Source organism: Oncorhynchus mykiss, chromosome 18 (assembly GCF_057628025.1).
Source record: "Oncorhynchus mykiss isolate SJ-2025 chromosome 18, ASM5762802v1, whole genome shotgun sequence".
NCBI lineage: Eukaryota > Metazoa > Chordata > Actinopteri > Salmoniformes > Salmonidae > Oncorhynchus > Oncorhynchus mykiss.
Window position 1 is genome coordinate 12,759,202 of NC_143039.1, and position 26,417 is coordinate 12,785,618.

Here is a 26,417-nt window from a genome sequence, read left to right on the forward strand (position 1 = left end):
ACCTTGCCTATGTCGCTCGGCCATTGCTCAACCATATACTTATATGTACATATTCTCATTCACCCCTTTAGATTTGTGTGTATTAGGTAGTTGTTGGGGAATTGTTAGATTACACTGCACTGTCGGAACTAGAAGCACAAGCATTTCACTACACTCACATTAAAATCTGCTAACCATGAGTATGTGACCAATAAAATGTGATTTGATTTGAGCATCACAAAGCTAAATCTGACCTATTCTCTAAAATGTTTTGTCAGCATAAGCAGCTGTGAGACCTGCTAGAGTACTGCAACTTTATTGATCTCCTGAATCATTGTAGTTATGGGGGGTTATCTTTACAGTAAATATAATGCTTTTGTTTAATTCGTGGAATTCAAAATAATACATGTTTATAGATTTACTCAGTACATGTCAAGACACCAGTACACAATGGGACATTGTGTCTTAAGGCCAGGAGATAGAAGCAGTTTCATTCTCTCTGTCCCAGCTTTGATGCACCTGTACTGTCTCAGCCTTCAAGATGGTGGCAGGGTGAACAGGCCGTGTCTCGGGTAGCTGAGGTTCTTGATGATCTTCTTGGCCTTCCACAGAGATCATCTACGATGAATATGTTATGGGTTGAAAAACTTAGACACTAAAACAGACACCCCTTTCGTTTTTTTAAAACCAAGGATTACTTGTGTAGCTAATCAAGTTCACTTTTATATTTTACATGCTTTAGCTGAAGTTAGTCCATCAGTCCAATAGATGTCCCTGTTGCACTGTGGTGGTGGGGGACAGGAAGTTCCGGTTTGGCGCTCACCATTCTTCATAATAAAGAAAACGCCCGAACTGTGCTTTCCCTTTCTCGTTATTTCTACAGGTATGTAACAGCACGTTTAAACTGCCTAATATCGAAATGACGTAATAACATGTTAGATAACACATCCGTCAAGCTGTTGGGGCGGCAGGTGGCCTAGTGGTTAGAGCGTTGGGACAGTAAATACATAAAATAGGTTTCTATTCGAATCCCAGAGCCAACTAAGTAAAAATTTGGCCCTCTGCTCCTGAACAAGGCTGTAAGGATTTTTCTTAACTGACTTGCCTAGTTAAATAAAAATAAAATAATGTTTGGGAAAGGTTTTGTCTTATTTTTCTGTCCACCCGAGTGAGCGAAGAACGTGATAAAAAAAATATTTTACGAGCACATGGCGAGGTGTCCACCACACGTTTAAAATTGTGAGGATTTCCAGGTTCATACTCAGTGAGTTTCGCCTGGGGATGTTCTGTACAAAAAAGTTGTGGAAAGTTGCAGATAGAAATGTTTGAATAGAACTGACATGATTCCTAAGAATCAGAAGCATGTTTGTTTTACATGATACATTTCTATCTGAATGTGGCCAACGTCTCCGTCCTCCACCTACGTGAAGCTAGCTACAATAACGATTAGCCTCAAACGTAGAATTTTCGGTTCACCCTGATTTGAAAGTAATGCAAACTGATACAAATTAATGGAATCAAGTCATATTTGGACTAGATAACGCCAAACATGGTTGCAATGTTACTTAATTAAAAATGAATTACAATAATTATTTAGTTTGAAAATAAACAACAAAACTGTTATAATCCCACTGTGGATGTATTAGACCATATAATTGCATTGGAGACATTTTTATATATACTTATAGAACGGGTTGGTTTGTGCACCCAGGAAACGGGTGACACCCACAGAAAACGATTACTAAGAGTTAACACACATATTAAGCTTCTTAGCTCTTATCAAATCAAATTATTGCAGGACTTTGTCTGAAAAATCACCTTCCCAGTCAGTCTATTACAGGGGTTCTCCAGTACTATTTGAGAAGGTCCGGTCACACACATTTCCTAGTTGGCAAAGGTCCAGATGGATATTGTCATTTATTGCCATGGTAACAAATCCCTAACTTGCAACCCATATGACCCCAAACTGTTCACAACCCTCTTGTTGGTGGAGAGAGCATTTAGCAGTTTTAAAGGTAATATCCCACAACCCTCTTGTTGGTGGAGAGAGCATTTAGCAGTTTTAAAGGTAATATCCCACAACCCTCTTGTTGGTGGAGAAAGCATTTAGCAGTTTTAGAGGTAATATCCCACAACCCTCTTGTTGGTGGAGAGAGCATTTAGCAGTTTTAAAGGTAATATACCACAACCCTCTTGTTGGTGGAGAGAGCATTTAGCAGTTTTAGAGGTAATATCCCACAACCCTCTTGTTGGTGGAGAGAGCATTTAGCAGTTTTAGAGGTAATATCCCACAACCCTCTTGTTGGTGGAGAGAGCATTTAGCAGTTTTAACGGTAATATCCCACAACCCTCTTGTTGGTGGAGAGAGCATTTAGCAGTTTTAGAGGTAATATACCACAACCCTCTTGTTGGTGGAGAAAGCATTTAGCAGTTTTAGAGGTAATATCCCACAACCCTCTTGTTGGTGGAGAGAGCATTTAGCAGTTTTAGAGGTAATATCCCACAACCCTCTTGTTGGTGGAGAGAGCATTTAGCAGTTTTAGAGGTAATATCCCACAACCCTCTTGTTGGTGGAGAAAGCATTTAGCAGTTTTAACGGTAATATCCCACAACCCTCTTGTTGGTGGAGAGAGCATTTAGCAGTTTTAGAGGTAATATCCCACAACCCTCTTGTTGGTGGAGAAAGCATTTAGCAGTTTTAACGGTAATATCCCACAACCCTCTTGTTGGTGGAGAGAGCATTTAGCAGTTTTAGAGGTAATATCCCACAACCCTCTTGTTGGTGGAGAGAGCATTTAGCAGTTTTAGAGGTAATATCCCACAACCCTCTTGTTGGTGGAGAGAGCATTTAGCAGTTTTAGAGGTAATATCCCACAACCCTCTTGTTGGTGGAGAAAGCATTTAGCAGTTTTAACGGTAATATCCCACAACCCTCTTGTTGGTGGAGAAAGCATTTAGCAGTTTTAGAGGTAATATCCCACAACCCTCTTGTTGGTGGAGAAAGCATTTAGCAGTTTTAACGGTAATATCCCACAACCCTCTTGTTGGTGGAGAAAGCATTTAGCAGTTTTAGAGGTAATATCCCACAACCCTCTTGTTGGTGGAGAGAGCATTTAGCAGTTTTAAAGGTAATATACCACAACCCTCTTGTTGGTGGAGAGAGCATTTAGCAGTTTTAAAGGTAATATCCCACAACCCTCTTGTTGGTGGAGAGAGCATTTAGCAGTTTTAAAGGTAATATCCCACAACTCTACACATTTTGTGATGGGGCCAATATGTATTTTTGGGCTGTTTTAGAGCAAGTTTCCTGCAATTCTACACATTTCAATTTCTGTGTGTTTATATGATACCAGGGGTTGAAGCCCAACCAAACAGTATTATTATGTATATTTTTGGGGGACCCGGGGTCCGTATTGACCCCGTTCAGTTACAGTCTACCAGTTGAGTATGGAGGGTCTTTTGTTTGTGTTGGACATTCATATTGCACTCTACAGTCTTACCTATGGATTGTTCAGCCTACTCAGTGACACCCACAGAACACAACTATGTAGAGTTTACACAAATATTAGCATCTCAGCTCTATTGCAGGACTCTGAAACCTCTGTTGTCCGGGAGTTGAACCCCGTCAGCTAAATTGTCATGATCATCAGTGGTTTCAAGTTTCTCTGTACATTTTGGACGAGATGATCATAGCAAAAAAAAATGATACTTCTACATTTCCCACTGTGTTAAACACATTGATTCTCATTGCAAATCAGCTCAGGATAACTCCTGATAGAGTTGGGTAGCTGATGGGTCTATTCAGTGCTTAAATAGACACATTTATTAATCACAGGAACCAGCCAATGCAACTGCCTACAACATGGATGGATGTTCATAACCTTCCATTGCAGGCCGACACTGTAAGACCCTAGAAAGGACGGACCGACGTCGACATCTTTTGGATGTCATTTTTTAAATTTGGCCCAAACATTAGACCTGAACAAATCTGAACCAATCACTCAGACATCATTAGGCAGGTTTCCATTGACCCAGGTGCATTCGACTAAAGCAATGTTGCTAAAATACGGGGAAGACACTATTATTCAGGAAAATAGTACTTAGTGCTGCCTAAAACATACTGCAAACTTGTACTGAATGTTTTATTGTAATTTATGCGTTTATGTAAATTCAGGAGATCTACTATAGATTAAGTTCATTTAAGTTGTGTGGCTTAATTTAAAGCATGTACTTTGTGTCTAATGTGAATTAATTAATGTTTTGTTGTCAATGCTTAGTTACCAGATCTATTGAAATGAGATCAGTTCTTGACTTGGACAGGAGCTCATCAGAGCTGAGTACCGTCACCTCAAATTTCTACTGTTTGAGCTCATGTTCCTCTTATAGAATATTAGTTCAACAGTATTGTGGAGTTCCTGAACCTAAATATAAACAATATTTTTAGAGAATAAAGAAAGTGCCAGAACTGTCAAGACTAACTTTTGTGTCCGGTTCTCTTTATTACTACAGGCCGACTCAGATTAAGTCTGAGGTCGGTAACGTCAACAGTGAGGGCAAACCCAGCCTGCCTCTCTCCTTCCACACTGAGTCCAAACCTACAGTCACTGGGTCCTGATTGTGACAGTGGAGCCCAGTTGGCACTGCAGGATCCAGAGATGGCATCAGTGAAGCTGGAAGACTGCAGTCCAACACTGGAGCTGAATGTCAACATTAAAGATGAAGAAGAGGAGGAGAAGATTGGGAAATCTGTTAATCATGGTAAGAGCAGGTTCTATCTAACTAAGTTTGTTTTTCATTCCAACTTCCCACTGTGTATGAAAAGTTGCAGTAGAACTGTTTCATGATGAACTGTTTCAATGAGAAGGTAGATGTTATTTCATGCTACTGAGACTTGCATGGTTTGACACCAGCACCAGAGAGGAGACTAAAGAGGTGAAGTAGACAAACTGCCAGTGTTTTAAAGTTCTATGAAACGAAACCTGAGATACTTTTAGAATAGTTGTATTCCCATTTTGTATTGCACAGCCTACTTGTATGAATACTTACAGGTAGCCTAGTGGTTAGAGCGTTGGGGCCAGTAACCTAAAGTTTGCTGGATCGAATCCCTGAGCTGACAAAGTAAAAATCTGTATTTTTTCCCCTGAGTGAGGCACCCACAGTTCCCCGGGTGCCAAAGACGTGGATGTCCATTATGGCAGCCCCCCGCACCTCTCTGATTCCGAGGGGCTGCATTACTTGCTGTTTGGGGATTTTAAGCTGGGTTTCTGTACAGCACTTTGAGATATCAGCTGATTTAAGAAGGGCTTTATAAATATATTTGATTTGATTTGGGTTGCGGAAGACACTTTTCAGTTGAATGCATTCAGTTGTACAACTGACTAGGTATCCCCTCTCCCATTCAGAAAGTATTTAGACCCCTTGACTTTTCCCACATTTCTAAAATGGATTAAATAAATAAAAAATAATTCATCAATCTACACACAATACCCCATAATGACAAAGAAAAAATAGTTTTTTAGAAATGTTTTCATGAGATGCAGTGCTTCCAGCCCCTTGAAGCGTTGAAGGTCCCCAAGAACACAGTGACATCATCATTCTTTTTTCCCCCCACATATACTTATTAGTTCCATGTAGAACAATTACACAAATACAATTGTATTTTCTCTTTTCACCCCCCCAACCCAAAGAGAGATGAAAACATAACATCCAAACATAAAGAAATCCAATAATATAAATAAATAAAGTAGAATATACAGTTGTAGATAATGTAGATTACTCTTCAACTAGAGCCAATATTCACATAAAATATAGAGAATATACAGTTGTAGATAATGCAGATTACTCTTCAACTAGAGTCAATATTCACATAAAATATAGAGAATATACAGTTGTAGATAATGTAGATTACTCTTCAACTAGAGCCAATATTCACATAAAATATAGAGAATATACAGTTGTAGATAATGCAGATTACTCTTCAACTAGAGCCAATATTCACATAAAATATAGAGAATATACAGTTGTAGATAATGCAGATTACTCTTCAACTAGAGTCAATATTCACATAAAATATAGAGAATATACAGTTGTAGATAATGCAGATTACTCTTCAACTAGAGCCAATATTCACATAAAATATAGAGAATATACAGTTGTAGATAATGCAGATTACTCTTCAACTAGAGCCAATATTCACATAAAATATAGAGAATATACAGTTGTAGATAATGCAGATTACTCTTCAACTAGAGCCAATATTCACATAAAATATAGAGAATATACAGTTGTAGATAATGCAGATTACTCTTCAACTAGAGCCAATATTCACATAAAATATAGAGAATATACAGTTGTAGATAATGCAGATTACTCTTCAACTAGAGCCAATATTCACATAAAATATAGAGAATATACAGTTGTAGATAATGCAGATTACCCTTCAACTAGAGCCAATATTCACATAAAATATAGAGAATATACAGTTGTAGATAATGCAGATTACTCTTCAACTAGAGCCAATATTCACATAAAATATAGAGAATATACAGATTTACAGTTCCAATGCTTCTACAATATCATCAGTTTGCAAAAACTCATTAAACAGATCCCAAATATTATGACACTGGGGCTTTCTTCTTCACTATATAAGTGAAAAGAGTCAGACTTGATGTTAATTATTTTTACCAATGACCAGGTGAGGGGGAACTGACTTACTTCCAGTGGAGAGCAATTGAACGTCTAGCTTGTAATAGACAGAGGTCAACCATTTTATTTTCTCTCCTATGTAAAGAGATACTCTCTGGGTAAAGATTTAGGAGGGATAGTTTAGGGATTAGTGGTATTGGGGTAGAGGTCATCGCAGAGATGTAGCGCAGTACTGAGCTCCAAAATGTTTGTATCTCAGCGCATTCCTCCAGGCAATGATACAAGGTGCCTAAATGTGTGTTACATTTAACACACAGGTCTGGGGTATTGTGGTCAAATTTGTGGAGCTTAACAAGGGTGATATATGTTCTCATTGTCCAATTGTATTGCAACAATCTCAGGCGGGTGTTTGTCTGTATCTGAGCTCTAGAGCATATCATACCCCAGTCCTCTGCTGAAATATCTTCCTGCATATCTTGTATCCACTGAAGCCTCTTACTATCAGTGTTGTCTTTATGAGTAGCTACAATTTTCCAATATAATGATGTCATGTGACCTCTCCCATAACACTCATTAACAGAGAGCGTTTCTAAAGTGGTCAAAAGAGGTTCTAGGTCTGATTGTTTTAGACTGGAAAAGCTTCTCAATTGTAAGTATTTGAAAAAATGCTTTGTGATAAATTAAATCTTCCCTTTAGTTCTTCAAATGACTTGAGCCCTTTTGTTGTTTTAGTCCTTTTCTTGTCCATTCTTTTAACCCCAATCAGTTTTACCAGCTGTGAAATTGTCATCACACCAAATGGGTGTAAAACTGTATAATACCGGAGATTCACCCAGATGTTGCTGTACTTTGTGGCATATAGTTGGTGTTTTTAACAAAGGGATTAGTAGTGTTCTTCAAAGTTAAGCCTGTTGTGGATATCATTTCCATGTGCAGCCAGGGTAGGTATTGTTTCCTGGAGAACCAAAACATTGCAGCTCTAATTTGTGCAGCCCAGTAATACCACTGTAGGTTTGGATGTTGCAACCTCCCTCTGTCAATGGCCAGATAAAGAAGGGGAAGTCTAAGCCTTGGTTTTCTGTTGCTTCAGGTATCTTTCAGATCTAAAGTTGGTGTAGCCAGAGGAATTGATTGAAATAGATAAAGACATTTGGGCAGAATATTAATCTTAATGATATTTATTCTACCAGTAATAGATAAAGGCAATGATGTCCATCTTTTGATGCATTATGTTACACTCGTTACCATGGGTTCATCATTTGTTGAGCTCAGGAAGCTAATTTCTGGTGTGATTTTAATATTTAGATATGTGAAACCTTGTTCTTTATTCACAAATAGATGTTGTACAACTGGATTCAGTATCTTGCTTGTTGAGGAAAAGGATTGAAGATTTGGTTTTATTAGCTTTAAACCCCAAAAAACGGACAAGTTATTAATTAAATTGGAGAGGGAAGAGTTCTTTAGATCTGTTAGGAATAAGAGGGTGTCATCAGCATACAGGTCCACTCAATGTTCAAAATCTGTTTTAATTCCACTTATTGACGGTTGGGCCCTTACTGCAATGGCAAAAGGTTCTATAGCTAAAAGAAAGAGTCCTGGACTGGCCGGACATCCTTGTCTCGTCCCCTGAAAAAGCTTAAAAGGTTGTGAAAACAAGTTATTCGTGGCAACATCTGTAGTGGGGTCTGTATATCATATCTTATTCCATTTACAGAAGTAGTCCCCAAACCCAAATCTCTTAAGCACTTGAAATAAGACCACTCAACTCTCTTCATCAAGTGAGAGTATGGCAGTATTAGTACTCTCCTCACATTGTGAAAACCTTGATGGTTTTTCACAACGCCATTTTGGTCTTTGGATGGAGTTCTCCCGTATCTAATACACAATCTCCTTGCTAAGGCCTTAGCACTAATTTTTGAGTCTGAGTTCAGAAGAGAAATCGGTCTGAACTTTCACATTTTGTTGGTGATTTTCCAGCTTCAGAATGAGAGTAAAACACTCCTTAGAGAGGAGGGGAAGCAACCTTGCTGAAAGGATTCAGCACACAGTGCATTGGGAATGTATTCAGATCCCGTGACTTTCTCCACATTTTGTTACATTTGAGCCTTATTCTAAAATATATTAAATTGTTGTTTCCCTCACCAATCTACACACAATACTCCACAATGACAAAATAAAAAAACTGTTTTTTAGACATTTTACAACATGTGTATATAATGTGTTTATACACTACTAAAAAATAAATAAAGGGAACACTTAAACAACACAATGTAACTCCAAGTCAATCACACTTCTGTGAAATCAAACTGTCCACTTAGGAAGCAACACTGATTGACAATAAATTTCACATGCTGTTGTGCAAATGGAATAGACAACAGGTGGAAATTATAGGCAATTAGCAAGACACCCCCAATAAAGGAGTGGTTCTGCAGGGGGTGACCACAGACCACTTCTCAGTTCCTATGCTTCCTGGCTGATGTTTTGGTCACTTTTGAATGCTGGTGGTGCTTTCACTCTAGTGGTAGCATGAGACGGAGTCTACAACCCACACAAGTGGCTCAGGTAGTGCAGCTCATCCAGGATGGCACATCAATGCGAGCTGTGGCAAGAAGGTTTGCTGTGTCTGTCAGTGTAGTGTCCAGAGCATGGAGACGCTACCAGGAGACAGGCCAGTACATCAGGAGACGTGGAGGAGGCCGTAGGAGGGCAACAACCCAGCAGCAGGACCGCTACCTCCGCCTTTGTGCAAGGAGGAGCAGGAGGAGCACTGCCAGAGCCCTGCAAAATGCCTTCCAGCAGGCCACAAATGTGATTGTGTCTGCTCAAACGGTCAGAAACAGACTCCATGAGGGTGGTATGAGGGGCCGACGTCCACGGGCGGGGGTTGTGCTTACAGTCCAACACCGTGCAGGATGTTTGGCATTTGCCAGAGAACACCAAGATTGGCAAATTCGCCACTGGTACCCTGTGCTCTTCACAGATGAAAAGCAGGTTCACACTGAGCACGTGACAGAGTCTGGAGACGCCGTGGAGAACGTTCTGCTGTCTGCAACATCCTCCAGCATGACCGGTTTGGCGGTGGGTCAGTCATGGTGTGGGGTGGCATTTCTTTGGGGGGCCGCACAGCCCTCCATGTGCTCGCCAGAGGTAGCCTGACTACCATTAGGTACCGAGATGAGATCCTCAGACCCCTTGTGAGACCATATGCTGGTGCGGTTGGCCCTGGGTTCCTCCTAATGCAAGACAATGCTAGACCTCATGTAGCTGGAGTGTGTCAGCAGTTCCTGCAAGAGGAAAGCATTGATGCTATGGACTGGCCCGCCCATTCCCCAGACCTGAATCCATTTGAGCACATCTGGGACATCATGTCTTGCTCCATCCACCAACGCCACGTTGCACCACAGACTGTCCAGGAGTTGGCGGATGCTTTAGTCCAGGTCTGGGAGGAGATCCCTCAGGAGACCATCCGCCACCTCATCAGGAGCATGCCCAGGCGTTGTAGGGAGGTCATACAGGCACGTGGAGGCCACACACACTACTGAGCCTCATTTTGACTTGTTATAAGGACATTACATCAAAGTTGGATCAGCCTGTAGTGTGGTTTTCCACTTTAATTTTGAGTGTGACTCCAAATCCAGACCTCCATGGGTTGATACATTTGATTTCCATTAATTATTTTTGTGTGATTTTGTTGTCAGCACATTCAACTATGTAAAGAAAAAAGTATTTAATAAGAATATTTCATTCATTCAGATCTAGGATGTGTTATTTATAGCCTCAAATCTTCTTGGGTATGACGCTACAATCTTGGCACACCTGTATTTGGGGAGTTTCTCCCTTCTCTGTAGGTCGTCTCAAGCTCTGTCAGGTTGAATGGGACATGGCGGCATTGAAAGAAGTGATAACAAGTTTAAAGTGTTGAGGTGGAGCAGTTGAAATAGAAGATTCCAGGTGTCTGTGACACCCGCCATTTGGTGAGACGTAGATCCGGTGTAGAGCGTTGGGAAACAGAAGACATCTGTCATGTAGAGTTTTGATGCAGAGTCTCTGCCAGAAAGGTCAAGGTAGGAAGTGTCAGTTATCCTGTGGGCGCTTTTGTTCCGTAAATACTAGTGTTTTAGGTGTCAGGTTTATGGGCCTGTTGCAGCAGTGTGTAGGAGTGAGATGCCTAGATGTGAGAAGTGTGTAGGAGGTCATGAGATGAAGGAATGTGTGGTATCGTGGAGAAAGTTATGTGTGTTAGTTGTGGGGGTGCCAATGGGGCTGGAGATCTGAGGTGTCAGGTGAGAGAAAGGCAGATTGAGGTTGCCGGGGTTCCAGTAGTACAGAATGCCAAAAGACAATGCAGAGACAATTTCACGGTCTTACTACAGTTTTGAAGCTTAATGTAATGATCATCAGTTTTCTACATGTGTACTAATATTCAGTTGTTTCTTTATGTATCTATAAATGTTACCATGGTGTGGACAGGAAATACAATTGATTGAAATAATAAAGTGAAGACGAGGTTATTTAGGAAAATAGCACATAGTGCTGCCTGAAACAATGTGAATTTGGGACATCTACTATAGTTTACGTGCACTTACGTTGTGTAGCTTAATTTATGTTGTGTAGACTAATTTATGTTGTGTAGACTAATTTATGTTGTGTAGACTAATTTATGTTGTGTAGCTTAATTTATGTTGTGTAGCTTAATTTATGTTGTGTAGACTAATTTTAAAGTGTGTACTTTGTCTAATATCAATTCGTTAATCTTTTGTTGTCAATGCTTAGCTACCAGATCTTTTGAAATGACATCAGTTCTTGACTTGGACAGGAACTCACCAGAGCTGAGTACCGTCACCTCAAATTTCTACTGTTTGAGCTCATGTTCCTCTTATAGAATATTAGCTCAACAGTATTGTGGAGCTCCTTACAAAGCCATTTTGGGTTTACTACCTTTTTATTTGGGCATTTTTATGGTTCAGAAATGTGGTGGGTCGTCTCTTCGTTCACTGGACTTTATCCTGCTAACTGTTCCAAATGTCCGAACTGAATTTGGTAAAAGGACTTTTATGTACTCTGCGCCATCGTCTTGGAACGCCTTACAAAATACTTTTAAACTGGAAGAACGTGTCCTGATTGGTGTTTTTAAATCACTGATGAAGGATTTTGAGGCTGATTCCCTGACCTGTCAATGTTTTTAATTTGCTGTTTTTGATTTTGTTATACTATTGTGAATTCAATGGTTTTTACTAGATTACTTGTAGTTTTTCATGTTGTCTGTCTGTAATTTCTGTAATGACCTGGTGCTGCCTATCTTGGCCAGGATGCTCTTGAAAAAGAGATTTTAAATCTCAACGAGCCCTTCCTGGTTAAATAAAGGTTAAATCAATACAAATATAAACAGTACCGGGACCTATTTCAGTCCAAGTCAAGCACTGTTTTAGATCATTGAACAAGAAGAAATATAATATATTTTTTTGAGGATAAAGAAAGTGCCATAAATGTCAAGACTAACTTTTTGTTGCCTGTTTCTCATTGTTACTATAGGACGGCTAGAATTAAGTCTGGGGCCGGTAACATCAACAGTGAGGACAATCCCAGCCTGCCTCTCTCCTTCCACACTGAGTCCAAACCTACAGTCACTGGGTCCTGATTGTGACAGTGGAGCCCAGTTTGCACTGCAGGATCCAGAGATGGCATCAGTGAAGCTGGAAGACTGCAGTCAAACACTGGAACTGAATGTCATCATTAAAGATGAAGAAGAGGAGGAGAAGATTGGGAAATCTGTTTCTCATGGTAAGAGGAGGTTCTGTTATTTATTCCAACTTCCCACTGTGTATGAAAAGTTGCAGTAGAACTGTTTCATGATTAACTGTTTCAATGAGAAGGTAGATGTTATTTCATGCTACTGAGACTTGCGTGGTTTGACACCAGTATTGCCAGCATTAGTTTTATTAACTGGGCTGTCTGGAGTGATCAGAGTGTAGACTAAAGAAGTGGAGTAGACAAACTGCCAGTGTTTTAAAGTTCTTTGAAATGAGTCTGTGTAGTTACTAACCCTTGTGATAGTGAATGGAGGATGACACGCCCCTTTTTAGCTTTCATCTCTTACCCACTTTTAGAATAGTTTTATTCCACTGTATTGTACAGCCTACTGATATGAATACATATGTCACCCGGTACAGACAGAAGAGGACTGGCCACCCCTTTGGGCCTGGTTCCTCTCTACGTTTCTTCTAGGTTCCTTCTTTCTAGGGAATTTTTCCTAGCCGCTGTGCTTCTACACCTGCATTGCTTGTTCTTTAGGGATTTTAGGCTGTGTTTTTGTAAAGCACTTTGTGACAACTGCTGATGTAAAAACGTGCTTCATAAAATAAATTTGATTGACATGGACAGCACCAGTCAAAAGTTTGGACACACCTGCTCAATCCAGGGTTTTTCTTAATTTTTACTATTTTCTACATTGTAGAATAATAGTGAAAACAAACTTTTAAATAACACATGTGGAATTATGTAGTAACCAAAAAAGTGTTAAACAAATAAAAATATATTTGAGATTCTTCAAAGTAGCCACCTTTTGTCTTGATAACAACTTTGCACACTCTTGGCATTCTCTCAACCATCTTCATGAAGAAGTCACCTGGAATAGATTTCAATTAACAGGTGTGCCTTATTAAAAGTTCATTTTTGGAAGTGCCTTATTAATGCGTTTGAGCCAATCAGTTGTGTTGTGACACTGTAGGGGTGGTATAGAAATGACAGTCCATCTTCTTTAAGACATGAAGGCCAGTCAATGTGGAATATTTCTAGAACTTTGAAAGTGTCATCAAGCGCTATGATGAAACTGGGCTCTCATGAGGACCGCCACAGGAAAGGAAGACCCAGAGATACCTCTGCGACAGAGGATAAGTTCATTAGATTTACCAGCCTCAGAATTTGCATCCCATATAAATGCTTCACAGAGTTCAAGTAACAGACATATCTCAACATCAACTGTTCAGAGGAGACTGCGTGAATCAGGCCTTCATGGTTGAATTGATGCAGAGAAACCAATACTAATGGACACCAATAAGAAGAGACTTGCTTGGGCCAAGAAACATGAGCAATGGACATGAGACCAGTGGAAATCTGTAATTTGGTGTGATGAGTCCAAATATGAGATTTTTGGTTCCAACCGCTGTGTCTTTGTGAGACGCAGAGTAGTAGGTGAACGGATCATCTCTGCGTGTGTGGTTCCTACTGTGAAGCATGGAGGAGGCGGTGTGGGGGTGCTTTGCTGGTGACGACAGTGTCTGTGATTGATTTAGAATGGCACACTTAACCAGCATGGCTACCACAGCATTCTGAGGCGATATGCCATCCCATCTGGTATGGGCTTAGTGGGACTATCATTTGTTTTTTCTACAGGACAATGATCCAAAACACCCCTCCAGGATGTGTAAGGGCTATTTGACCAAGAATGCAAGTGATGGAGCGCTGCATCGGATGACCTGGCCTCCACAATCCCCAGACCTCAACCCAATTGAGATGGCTTGAGATGAGTTGGACCGCAGAGTGAAGGAAAAGCAGCCAACATCTGCTCAGCATATGTGGGAAGTCCTTCAAACTGTTGGTAAAGCATTCCAGGTGAAGCTGGTTGAGAGAATGCCAACAGTGCAAAGCTGTCATCAAGGCAAAGGGTGGCTACTTTGAAGAATCTAAAATATAACATTATATATATAGTTTTGATGTCTTCACTGTTATTCTACAATGTAGAAAATAGTCAAAATAAAGAAAAACCCTGGAATGGGTAGGTGTGTCCAAACTTTGGACTGGTACTGTATATGACACCAACTGATTATTCTTCTGATGATGTTCACACAGGAAACCATGGAGAGACATTCTCTACATTCAGAGAGCAACAGCAGGAAGATCACAGAGCTAAGAGGTCTCACCACTGCCCACATTGTGGTGAGATTTTCTCATTTCTATCAAAGCTGAAAATACACCTAAAAATACACGTAGGAGAGAATCTGTATTCCTGTACTGACTGTGGCAAGGATTTCACAACATTAAAGGTTCTGATAGTTCATCAGAGAGTGCATGAACGGATACATACAGGATTGAAGCCTTACTTCTGCTCTGACTGTGGAAAGAGTTTCTCACGACTGGACACCTTAAAAAGACATGAACATATACATACAGGAGAGAAGCCTTACTCCTGCTCCGACTGTGGGGCAAGTTTCTCTCGACTGGGCCACCTAAAAACACATGAAGGTATACATACAGGAGAGAAGCCTTACTCCTGCTCTGACTGTGGAAAGAGTTTCTCTCGACTGGGCCACCTAAAAACACATGAACGTATACATACAGGAGAGAAGCCTTACTCCTGCTCTGACTGTGGGAAGAGTTTCTCTCTACTGAGCAACTTAAAAGCACATGAACGTATGCATACAGGAGTGAAGCCCTACTCCTGCTCTGACTGTGGAAAGAGTTTCTCTCGACTGGGCCACCTAAAAACACATGAACGTATACATACAGGAGAGAAGCCTTACTTCTGCTCTGACTGTTTAAAATGCTTCACAACATCAAATGACCTGAAAGTTCATCAGAGAACACACACAGGAGAGAAACCTTACTCCTGCTCTGATTGTGTAAAATGCTTCACAACATACTCTGGTCTTGAAAGTCATCAGAGAACACACACAGGAGAAAAGCCTTATGCCTGCTCTAATTGTGTAAAATGCTTCACATCATCAACTAACCTAAAAATTCATCAGAGAACACACACAGGAGAGAAGCCTTACTCCTGCTCTGACTGTGGAAAGAGTTTCTCCCGACTGGGCAACTTAAAAAGACATGAACTTATACATACAGAAGAGAAGCCTTACTAATGCTCTGACAGTTGAAAGAGTTTCTCCCAACAGAGCAACTTAAAAATACACAAACATATACATAAAGCAGGAGTAAGGCTTATCTCCTTTAACTGTGGGAAGTGCTATACAACGTCAACTGAGCAAAAAGTTCACCCAATAGGACACACAGGAGAGAAGCCTTGCTTCTGCTCTGACTGTGGGAAGAGTGTCTCCCAACAGATCCACTTAAAATGACACCAGCGAATACACACAGGAGAGAAGCCTTACTCCTGCTCTGACTGTGGGAAGAGTTTCTCCCGATTGACCACCTTAAAAACACATCAATGTATCCATAAAGGTGAGAAGCATCATCAGTTGTCTCAGACCAGCCAAGATTAGTCACTACATCACCTCATTCTCATCTCATAAAGGAAGTGGTAACAGTGAATTTGAACATTAACACTATTGTAATCATATTTTTTTTCTCACTGTGTTAACTGTGCAGAGGAAAGGGAGCATTATAGAATGTCATTGTAAATGATCTTTCTCCATCTTTTTTACTACAAAACATAGAAATGCATCAACATGTACTTTAGCATTTTAGCTAATAAGCAACTTTGCAACAACATTGCATGACCAAAAGTATGTGGACTCCTGCTCGTTGAACATCTCATTCCAAAATCATGGACTTGGTGCCCCTTTTGCTGAAATAACAGCCTCCACTCTTCTGGGAAGGCTTTCCACTAGATGTTGGAACATTGCTGTGGGGAATTTCTTTCATTCAGTCACAAGTGATGTTGGGCGATTAGGCCTGGCTCGAAGTCGGCATTCCAATTCATCCCAAAGTTGTTAAATGGGGTTCAGGTCAGGGCTCTGTGTAGGCCAGTCAAGTTCTTCCACTCCGATCTCGATAAACCATTTCTGTATGGACCTCGCTTTGTATAGAAGCCTTGTCATGCTAAAACAGGAAAAGGTCTTTATCAAATTGTTGCCACAAAGTTGGCAGCAGAAAATCATGTTGAATGTCATTGTATGCTGTAGCGTTATGATTTCCCTTCACTGGAACTAAGGGGCCTAGCCCGAATCATGAAAAACAGCCTCGGACCATTATTCCTCCTCCACCAAACTTTACAGTTGGCACTATGCATTGGGACAGGTAGCATTCTTCTGGAATCCGCCAAACCCAGATTTGTCCATCAGACTTCCAGATGATAAGGCGGGATTCATAACTCCAGAGAACGTGTTTCCACTGCTTCAGAGTCCAATGGCGGTGAGCTTTACACCACTCCAACTGACGCTTGGCATTGCACATCTGGGTGATTTTAGTCTTGTGTGCAGCTGCTCAGCCATAGAAACCCATTTTTTTGTGAAGCTCCTGACTAACAGTTATTGTGTTGACGTTGCTTCCAGAGGCAGTTTGGAACTCGTTAGTGAGTGTTGCAACCGAGGACAGACAATTCTTACGCGCTTCAGCACTTGGCGGTCCCGTTCTGTAAGCTTGTGTGACCTACCACTTCGCTCCTAGACGTTTCCACGTCACAATAGCAACACTTATAGTTGACCGGGGCAGGGCTAGCAGGGCAGATATTTGACGAACTGACTTGTTGGAAAGGTGGCATCCCATGACGATGGGATGCCACCTGTCAATAACGGGTGTGGCTGAAATAGCCGACTCTACTAATTTAAAGGGGTGTCTTTATACTTTTCTGTTTATATAGTGTACCAAGCATGTTAGGTTAGCATGCAACTACTTAGCATTTTCATTAACGTTAGCAACAACAAATTGGAATAAGTAAAATATACGTATTGCATATTCGTAACATATTGTACGAATTGTAATTCGTAGCATACTATACGCCATACAAATCTTATTATATTGTACTACTCATTTTACATTTGTAGGCCACTGTAATGTAACAAAGCATACTGTATCATACTAAAGTGTGTGGTATGGATTTTTGTTACATATAGTACGTTTTGCTCTGACACCAAGTTGTCCCTCTGCAGTTCTCTGTGGGAATGAGCTGGTAGACACGTTTATCAGATAGAGATGGTGTGATGATTCGTTTTCACCATTAGTTTGGGTGGATTATTTTTAACTACATAACAACATTTTTTTAATGATATGCAGGCTCTGAAATGACTACAAGTGTTTATTAAATTGCCTTAGAAAACTAGATTGATTACTTTAGTCATTGGTTAATGTATTTGGATAACTGCAATGAACTTATTGATCTGCCTATGAAAAATAAACATTCTACATGAATTTGTGCTGGTCATACTTTGTTTTTCGGGTTATCTATACAGAAAATACTATGATTTGTTTACTTCATGGTATTCAAAATAATGTACATGTCTATATACTCAAAACATGTCACTACATCTCTAGACATCACCATGGGGATAAGCCAATTTGCAGTATAAATTACTTAAATATGTTTCTTATTAAATAACAGTTAAATAAAACAAAGTATTATTTCTTATTTTAAAGTGTTTTATGTGGTGCCAAAGTCCAGGGACAGCATTACCACCACAATCCAATAATGACCCAGTTACTATTGGGGGAATGGAACCAGAGAGGAAGCTTGTGTTACCTTTCTCACACCACTACAGTATTCATTCTTCATTGTTAGAGCTCAATATATGCCCAGGATTATATTCAGGCTCAGACTGTTGAAATGCCCTGTTGATTATGTAAACAGTCTTGTAGAACTCTGGTATTGATGGCGCATTTGAGGGCGTCATTGTTATGAATGCTCAGAGTAACAGAGCTATGAACTCTCTTTGCCGAATGGAACCAGAGAGGAAGCTGCATTACCCTTTCCATCCCCATTGTTCAGAGTGGAAGAGCTGTGAAATCGCCTGTGATGGAACACGTCTACCACAACCTTTCCTACTGTGTTAGTCAGCACCACAGCATTTTAGGAAGCCATTGTTCAGAATGTGTTCATACGTAATATTACAATGGGAGGGGATGTGGCCTGCACAGGGGAAGAAGTTGACCTCATACTTCTATTTAGAACTGGGATCCTATCCAGAGTTGACAGAATAACAGTGAGGATAAACTCAGCCTGCCTCTCTCCTTCCACACTGAGTCCAAACCTACAGTCACTGGGTCCTGATTGTGAGAGTGGAGCCTAGTTTGCACTGCAGAATCTAGAGATGGCATCAGTGAAGCTGGAAGACTGCAGTCAAACACTGGAGCTGAATGTCAACATTAAAGATGAAGAAGAGGAGGAGAAGATTGGTAAAACTGTTGTTCATGGTAAGAGCAGGTTCTCTCTATAAATTATCTTGATAATTTAGACCTCCGTACATTATGACCCTGTCTATTGTTAGGTTGAATTCTGTCATTCTGACATCCAATTCTCTTCATAGCTTTTGAAAGAGGAAAATGTGGAATTGGAATTTGGGATACTTTGTGAATTGACTGGAATTGACGCTAACAGTTGCTAATCCTTTTGATAGTGAGCGGGGGATGACATTGCTAACAATTTTCAAAGGAAAGTTGGTTTTGAAGTTTGTGTCCTGTCTGAGAGATTAAGAAAGATCAGTAAAACATATATATATGTTTACCTGTATTTAACCCCTTTTTTCAATGTATATGTCTCAACATAAAACATTTAAAAAACTTGTACCTGCTACCTTCAGACACTTGTGGGAATCCTAGAGCAAAATGTACTTGTTCGTGAGTCTCACCTTGTAGGCTACAGACAGAAGTTAGTGTCTCCTGGTCTGACAAACAACACCGCAGCTCTGCCACCTTCCACCACAGATGAGGAAGGCTGACATCAGCGGATGTGGTGAATTGAGACACAGCCAATTCAAACATACATCCCTAGCTTAAACAGAAGGCTTTTGATGGGGATTTTTTATTATTAAGCTAATTTGATTTCGACGGGGATGCGGACATTGACTCTTGGGTTTTTTAAAGCAGACCAGCATATACATAAAGAAGAGATGCTGGTAACACTTCCTTTCATGAGGTCCTTATTATAGGCTCTAATTAATAATTGCCAGCAATATACCCCCCTGCTAGCTAGCCTCTGAAGCTAAGCAGGGTTGGTCCTGGTCGGTCTCTGGATGGGAAAACAGATGCTGCTGGAAGTGGTGTTGGAGGGCCAGCAGGAGGCAGTCTTTCCTCTGGTCTAAAATACAAATCATAATGCCCCAGGACAGTGATTGGAGACATTTCCCTGTGTGCCATCTTTCGGGTGGGACCTTAAACGGGTACCCCGACTCTCTGCAGTCACTATATATATCCCATGCCACTTTTCATAAGAGTAGGGGTGTTTACCCCTGGGTCCTGGCTAAATTCCCAATCTGGCCCTCATACCATCATTCACCCCCCCTCCTCTCTACTGTAACTATTCCCCAGGTTGTTGCTGTAAATGAGAATGTGTTCTCAGTCAATTTACCTGGTAAATAAATATAGATATAATTACTGAAACCATCTGGGTTTACTTGGTTTGAGCTTACAAAAACAGATCTAAAACGAGTCTCATCCCAGGTGAGGAATACGACACTTTCAAAGCACATGTTATGTTTGCTTAAATACAATGTAATTTTGAGTTCTTACACAGGATTTAGCTAGTTAAAATTAAGTGTATCTTTAGGAGTAATTAATGTGTACCTACCTATACAGTACATTACCCACCCTGACAACCTGGCCCTCAATTTAAAGCTTGTGAAAATGACATCCAAGTGGGAGAACAAATACACTAGTCCAACACAGAGTATATTTAATATCTGCACAAGTACAATGTATTTACTAGGTGTTACACAGGATTTGTCCAGTAATAATGAAGTCTATCTGGTGGGGTGCTACTTGTAATTACAGGGAACCAATAGCCAGTGGTGGACAAAAGTACCCAGTTGTTATACTTCAGTAAAAGTAAAGACACCTTAATTGTAAAAGTGAAAGTCACCTAGTAAAATACTTGAGTCAAAGTATAAGGGTTTTAAATATACTTAAGTATCAAAAGTAAAATATATTATTCACATTCCTCATATTAAACAAACCAGATGGCACAATTGTAAACTAAATAAATTACAATTTCAAAAAAAATCTAATCAGTATTAAAATAGCCAGGGGCACACCAACACTAAGACAATTTACAAACAAAGCATTTATGTTTAGTAAGTCCACCGACCTGGATGACCAGGGTTGTTCTCTTGGTAACTGTGTGAATTGGACCATTCTCCTGTCCTGCTAAGCATTCGGAATGTAATGAGTGGGTGTCATGGAAAATGTATTGAGTAAAAAGTTAAATATTTTGTTTAGAACAGGGGTCGAAAAGGTCAGTGTGCAAAATGTGTGCAAAAGTGTTATAGATGAGACAGAAACGTCAAGACAGGAGAGAGAAAGGTACGTTAAACATGCAATTTGTTTAGTTTTCTTTTGGGGATACATGAATTCTGCTGAACGAGGAAGTTAGCTAGCATTTTGGCCTGCTAGCTAACTGCAGTGCCATAACTGTAGCTAGCAAACGTTTGCGTTATTGTTAGGCCTGCTAACTAGTTACCATATCGCATTGTGCAGAATATACTTTCCATGTAGTATGTTGAGTTTTGTTTGGATTAGCTAGGTAGCTTTCTAACCTTGACTAGCTACTGTAGCTTGCTAAATTTCCTAACCTGAAACTGACAAATAGCTATGATATGGTCGCTACTCGCTAGCTAGCTATGAGTCACCCATTGGAAACAACAGGGTGTCACCCAGGCCGTCATTGAAAATAAGAATTTGTTCTTAACTGACTTGCCTGGTTAAATAAAGGTAAAATAAATAAATAAAATGATGACTGCTATAGGGTAATGTAGTGTCTAAATTGTCATACATTCTTCTCTACCACAAATTTCCACAAGGTCTCAGACTCCAGGATGGGAAAGGCTTACCAGAAAGAAACATATGACAACAGAGACAGAGTTATTGATTTCCATTGTTATTTGTAACATTAAAAAGGAGGACAAGAAGACAATCCCATTTTTCTAAATTTAGACCCCTTTAACTTTTTCCACATTTTGTTACTTTATAGCCTTATTCCAAAATGTATTAAATAAAACGTTTTCCTCAGCAATCTACACAATACCAATGAAAACACGTTTTTAGTAATGTTTAAAAAAAAACACACATTTAAACAGAAATACTTATTTACATAAGTATTCAGACCCTTTGCTATCAGACTTGAAATTGAGCTCAGGTGCATCCTGTTTCCATTGATTATCCTTGAGATGTTTCTACAACTTGATTGGAGTCCAGCTGTGGTAAATTCAATTGATTGGACATGATTTGGAAAGGCACACACCTGTCTATTTCAGGTCCCAAAGTTGACAGTAGATGTCAGAGAGATTCTTGATGAAAACCTGCTCCAGAGCGCTCAGGACTTCAGACTGGGGTGAAGGTTCACCTGCCAATGGGACAATGACCCCAAATACACAGCCAAGACAACGCAGGACTGGCTTCTGGACAATTCTCTGAATGTCCTTGAGTGGCCCAGCCAGAGCCCGGACACTGCTTGGAGCCTGGTTCCTGTCTAGGTTTCTTCCTACGTTCCTTCCTTCTAGGGAGTTTTTACTACCACTGTGCTTCTGCATTGCTTGCTCTTTTGGGGTTTTGGTCTCGGTACCTGCACCCTCAGCGGAGTCAACGAACACCGGAAGCATCCGTTTTTCAGGGAAAAGGCAGAGAGGAAGTCAAAGCCTGAAAACCGCAAGCTTGTGGTGTTTATTTTACGCCTGATACGTTAGGTTAGGGTTTCTGTAAAGCACTTCATGACAACTGCAGATGTAAAAAGGGCTTTATAAAATACATTTGATTGACATGTGTATCACACCAACTGACTGGTTCTTCTGATGTTGTTCACACATGAGACCATGTTGACACATTCTCTACATCCAGAGAGCAACAGCAGGAAGATCCCAGAGCTAAGAGGTCTCACCACTGCCCACATTGAGGAGATTTTCCCAATTCTATCAAAGCTAAAAATACACCTAAAAATAGACACGGGAGAGAATCTGTATCCCTGCTCTGACTGTGGGAAGACCTGGCAAAATATCAAGGGATCTGATAGTTCAACACTGGAGAGAAGCCCTACTCCTGTTCTGACTGTGAGAATATTTTCTCTCAGCAGAGCAACATAAGAACACTCCAAAGCATACACACAGGAGAGAAGCTTTACTCCTGCTCTGACCATTGGAAGACTTTCTCTCAACATGGCCATTTGAAAAGACACCAACATGTACATAAATGTGAGAAACCTCATCTGACCCTGACTAGTGAAGATTAAAATCATTCCATCACTTAATTCTCAGTAAATTGTAACACACTATTGTAATCCTATTGTTTCTCACTGAGAGAGAACTGTGCAGAGGAAAGGGAGTGTTATAGAATGTTAGCCTCTCTTTACTTTACTGATCAGTATGCACCTGGTCCGTTTGTGTGTTTTCTTAGCTTCTACTGTAGAGATATTTAGAGCACCTTAGATTTGCCTTTAGGGTTGAATATCCTCTGTGAGGCTGGTTGACTGGGTGGTACTGCTTCCCTCTGCAGTTTTCTGTGAGAATGAGATGGCACAACATGTATCAGATAGAGATGGTGTGATGATCAGTTTTCACCATTCGTTTGGGTGGATACTTTTTGTTTAATGAATTGTATTTTAAAACGAGATTAGTTATTTTAATAATTAATTATGAATATGTTTGGATAACTTAATTGAAAATGTATTTTTTTGTTCTCGTTAAACTCTTCTCTTTTGTATAAGGAATTACCAAAACACGATGTTTCAAGTGACATATTTACTGTTTTTCTGAAGCTGAACAAGACAGGAAGTTGAAAGGGGCACCACAAAGCTAAATCTGACCTATTCACTAACATGTTATGTCAGCATAAGCAGCTGTGAGACCTGCTAGAGTACTGGAACTTTATTGATCTACTGAGTCATTGTAGTTTTGGGGGTAAATATGCTTTCATGGCATTCAAATTAACAACGTGGGAACTCCTTCAAGACTGTTGGAAAAGCATTCCAGGTGAAGCTGGTTGAGAGAATGCCAAGCGTGTGCAAAGCTGTCATCAAGTCAAAGGGTGGCTACTTTGAAGAATCTCAAATATAAAATATATTTTGATTTTTTTTTTAACACCTTTTTGGTTACTACATGATTCCTTCCATATGTGCTATTTAATAGTTTTGATGTCTTCACTATTATTATACAATGTAGAAAATAAGAAAACTAAAGAAACCCTGGAATGAGTGGGTGTGTCCAAACTTTTTACTGGTGCTGTATATCTGTATTTATCTACTCAATACATGTCATGACACCTCTACACACTGGGACAAGCCAAGTTGCTTGTCACCAATATTCTCTAAATCAAATCAAGGATGACTGTTTATTAACAGTCTTATGGCCTGGAGATAGAAGCGGTTTCATTCTCTTGGTACCAGCTTTGATGCACCTGTACTGTCTTCGCCTTCAAGACGGTAGCAGGGTGAACAGGCTGTTGCTCTGGTGGCTGAGGTTCTTGATGATCTTCTTGGCCTTCCACAGAGATCCTCTACAATGCATATGTAATGGGTTGAAAACTTAAAGACACTTAAACAGACACCCCTTTCGTTTTTTTAAACCAAGTTTTATTTGTGTAGCTAATCAATCTCACTTTTATATTCCACATGATTTAGCAGAAGTTAGTCCATCAATCCAGTAGATGTCTCTGTTGCACTTTGGTAGTGTGGGGAACAGGAAGTTCCGGTAGGCGCACACCATTCTTTAGAATTTAGAAAACGTTTAAACTGTGCTGTCCGTTTCTCTTTATTACTACAGGTATGTACTAGCACGTTTGAACGGTCTAATATCGAAATAACGTAATAACATGCTAGATAACACCCGTCAAGGTATTATCACGTTTGGGAAAGGTTTTGTTGCCAACCCGATTGAGTGAAGAACGTGCAAAAAAAATATTTTAAAAGCGCACGATGCGGAGCCCACCACGCGTTCATTTGGGAGGCTTTGCAGGTTCGTATGGGTTCAGTGGGTTTTGCCTGGGGATGTTCAGAACAAAAACGTTTTGGAAAGTTGCAGATTGAAGTGCTCTGAATAGAACTGACATGATTCCTTGGAATCAGAGGCATGCTTGTTCTACATAATACATTTGTTCTGATCGTGGCTGGAAACAGCCCTGGTAGTCGCTTGTCCCTACCTATGTGAAGTTAGCTACAATAACGATTAGCCACAATAGTGGGATTTGCGGTTCCCCCTCAAAATAAAAGTTCCTCATTGAAAGTAACGCAAACGGATACAAAATAGTGCAATCATGCCATACTGGACTAGATAACGCTAAACATGATTTGAATGTTGTTACTTAATTTTAAATGAATTACAATAATGAATTAGTTTCATTATTGAGTCCCATAGGGCGGCGCACAATTGGCCCAGCGGCTTCCATGTTTGGCCTGCTTCTTAGCTGTTATTGCAGGACTGAAAAATCACCTTCCCAGTCAGTCCATTACAGGGGTTCTCCAGTACTTTTTCAGAAGGTCCGGTCACACAAATTTCCTAGGTGGCAAAGGTCCAGATGGATATTGTCATTTATTGGCGTTGTAACAAACCCCTAACTTGCAACCCCAAAATCTTAACTACCATCCTCTTAGCAGAGAAAACATGTAGCTGTTTTAAAGCTAATTTCCTGCTATCCTAAACCTGTCCATGTCTTTTTTTTACCAGGCTTCGTATCCCAAAGGCAAAAATTAGGGGTTCCGTATTCACCCCATTCTGGATCCGGACCGAGGTCCACCAGTTGAGTATGGAGGGTCTTTTGTTTGTGTTGGACATTCATATTGCACTCTACAGTCTTACCCATGGATTGTTCAGCCTACTCAGTGACACCCACAGAACACAACTATGTAGAGTTTACACAAATATTAGCATCTCGGCTCTATTGCAGGACTCTGAAACCTCTGTTGTCCGGGAGTTGAACCCCGTCAGCTAAATTGTCATGGTAATCAGTGGTTTCAAGTTTCTTCGTACATTTTGGACGAGATGATCATAGCAAAACAAATGATACTTCTACATTTCCCACTGTGTTAAACACATTGATTCTCATTGCAAATAGGCTCTGGATAACTCCTGATAAAGTTGGGTAGCTGATTCAGAGCTTAAATGGACACATTTATTAATCACAGGAACCAGGACTAATAAAGCCAATGCAACTGACTGTTTTACAAACGCTAGGCCTTCCACATGGATGGACATTCATAAAGTTATAGACCGACACTGTAGGATACACCCCAGTAAACACTGTAGGATACACCCCAGTAAACACTGTAGGATACACCCCAGTAAACACTGTAGGATACACCCCAGTAAACACTGTAGGAAACACCCCAGTAAACACTGTAGGATACACCCCAGTAAACACTGTAGGATACACCCCAGTAAACACTGTAGGATACACCCCAGTAAACACGGACCGACGTCTTTTGGATGCCTTTTTTGACTTGGCCCAAACCTTAGACCGGACCAAATCTGAACCAATCACATCATTAGGCAGGTTTTCATTGACCTGGGTGCATTCAACAAAGCAATGTGGTAAAAACATTATTTGCGACATGTGTAATGGAAACGGCAGATATAGAAGAAATGTTTTAATGCTCAACAACATTTATATCTTTTTGACGGGTGGATATCTCTTTTGTCAATGTTTCTTTATTCTGACAAATGAGGATGAAAACAGTGTTTGTTGAATAAATGATGATTGCTGAATCATTTTGACAGTACGAGGTGCGTCATTACGTACAGCTGTTTTTATCAGCACAAGATAGTTAAATGAAAACAATCTAGTGGGCAATTGTCTGATCTATTTTCTATTCAAACTTTTTCTACATGTCAACAAAAAACAATCACTGGATAACTTCTTGGAAACATAGCTACTGTTTCACAAGATTGGAAAGCACAGTACAGTAGAGTACAGGAAAGATTAGTAAC

General features: G+C 40.2%; 1 protein-coding gene and 1 long non-coding RNA gene across 2 annotated transcripts; both read left to right on the forward strand.

The window, feature by feature from the left end:
* The first annotated feature begins 732 nt into the window (after positions 1–732).
* LOC149975391 (uncharacterized) lies at positions 733–17,709 on the forward strand. The gene is made up of 4 exons (XM_090207069.1): positions 733–862; positions 4,489–4,737; positions 12,157–12,405; positions 14,473–17,709. The coding sequence occupies exons 1-4, from the start codon at positions 748–750 to the stop codon at positions 15,480–15,482; spliced, it is 1,623 nt and encodes a 540-aa protein (XP_090063195.1). The 5' UTR covers positions 733–747; the 3' UTR covers positions 15,483–17,709.
* Positions 17,710–24,187: 6,478 nt separating this feature from the next.
* LOC149975392 (uncharacterized) lies at positions 24,188–25,491 on the forward strand. The gene is made up of 2 exons (XR_016488263.1): positions 24,188–24,449; positions 25,158–25,491. It is a non-coding gene; the product is annotated as an uncharacterized LOC149975392 (long non-coding RNA).
* Positions 25,492–26,417: the final 926 nt, after the last annotated feature.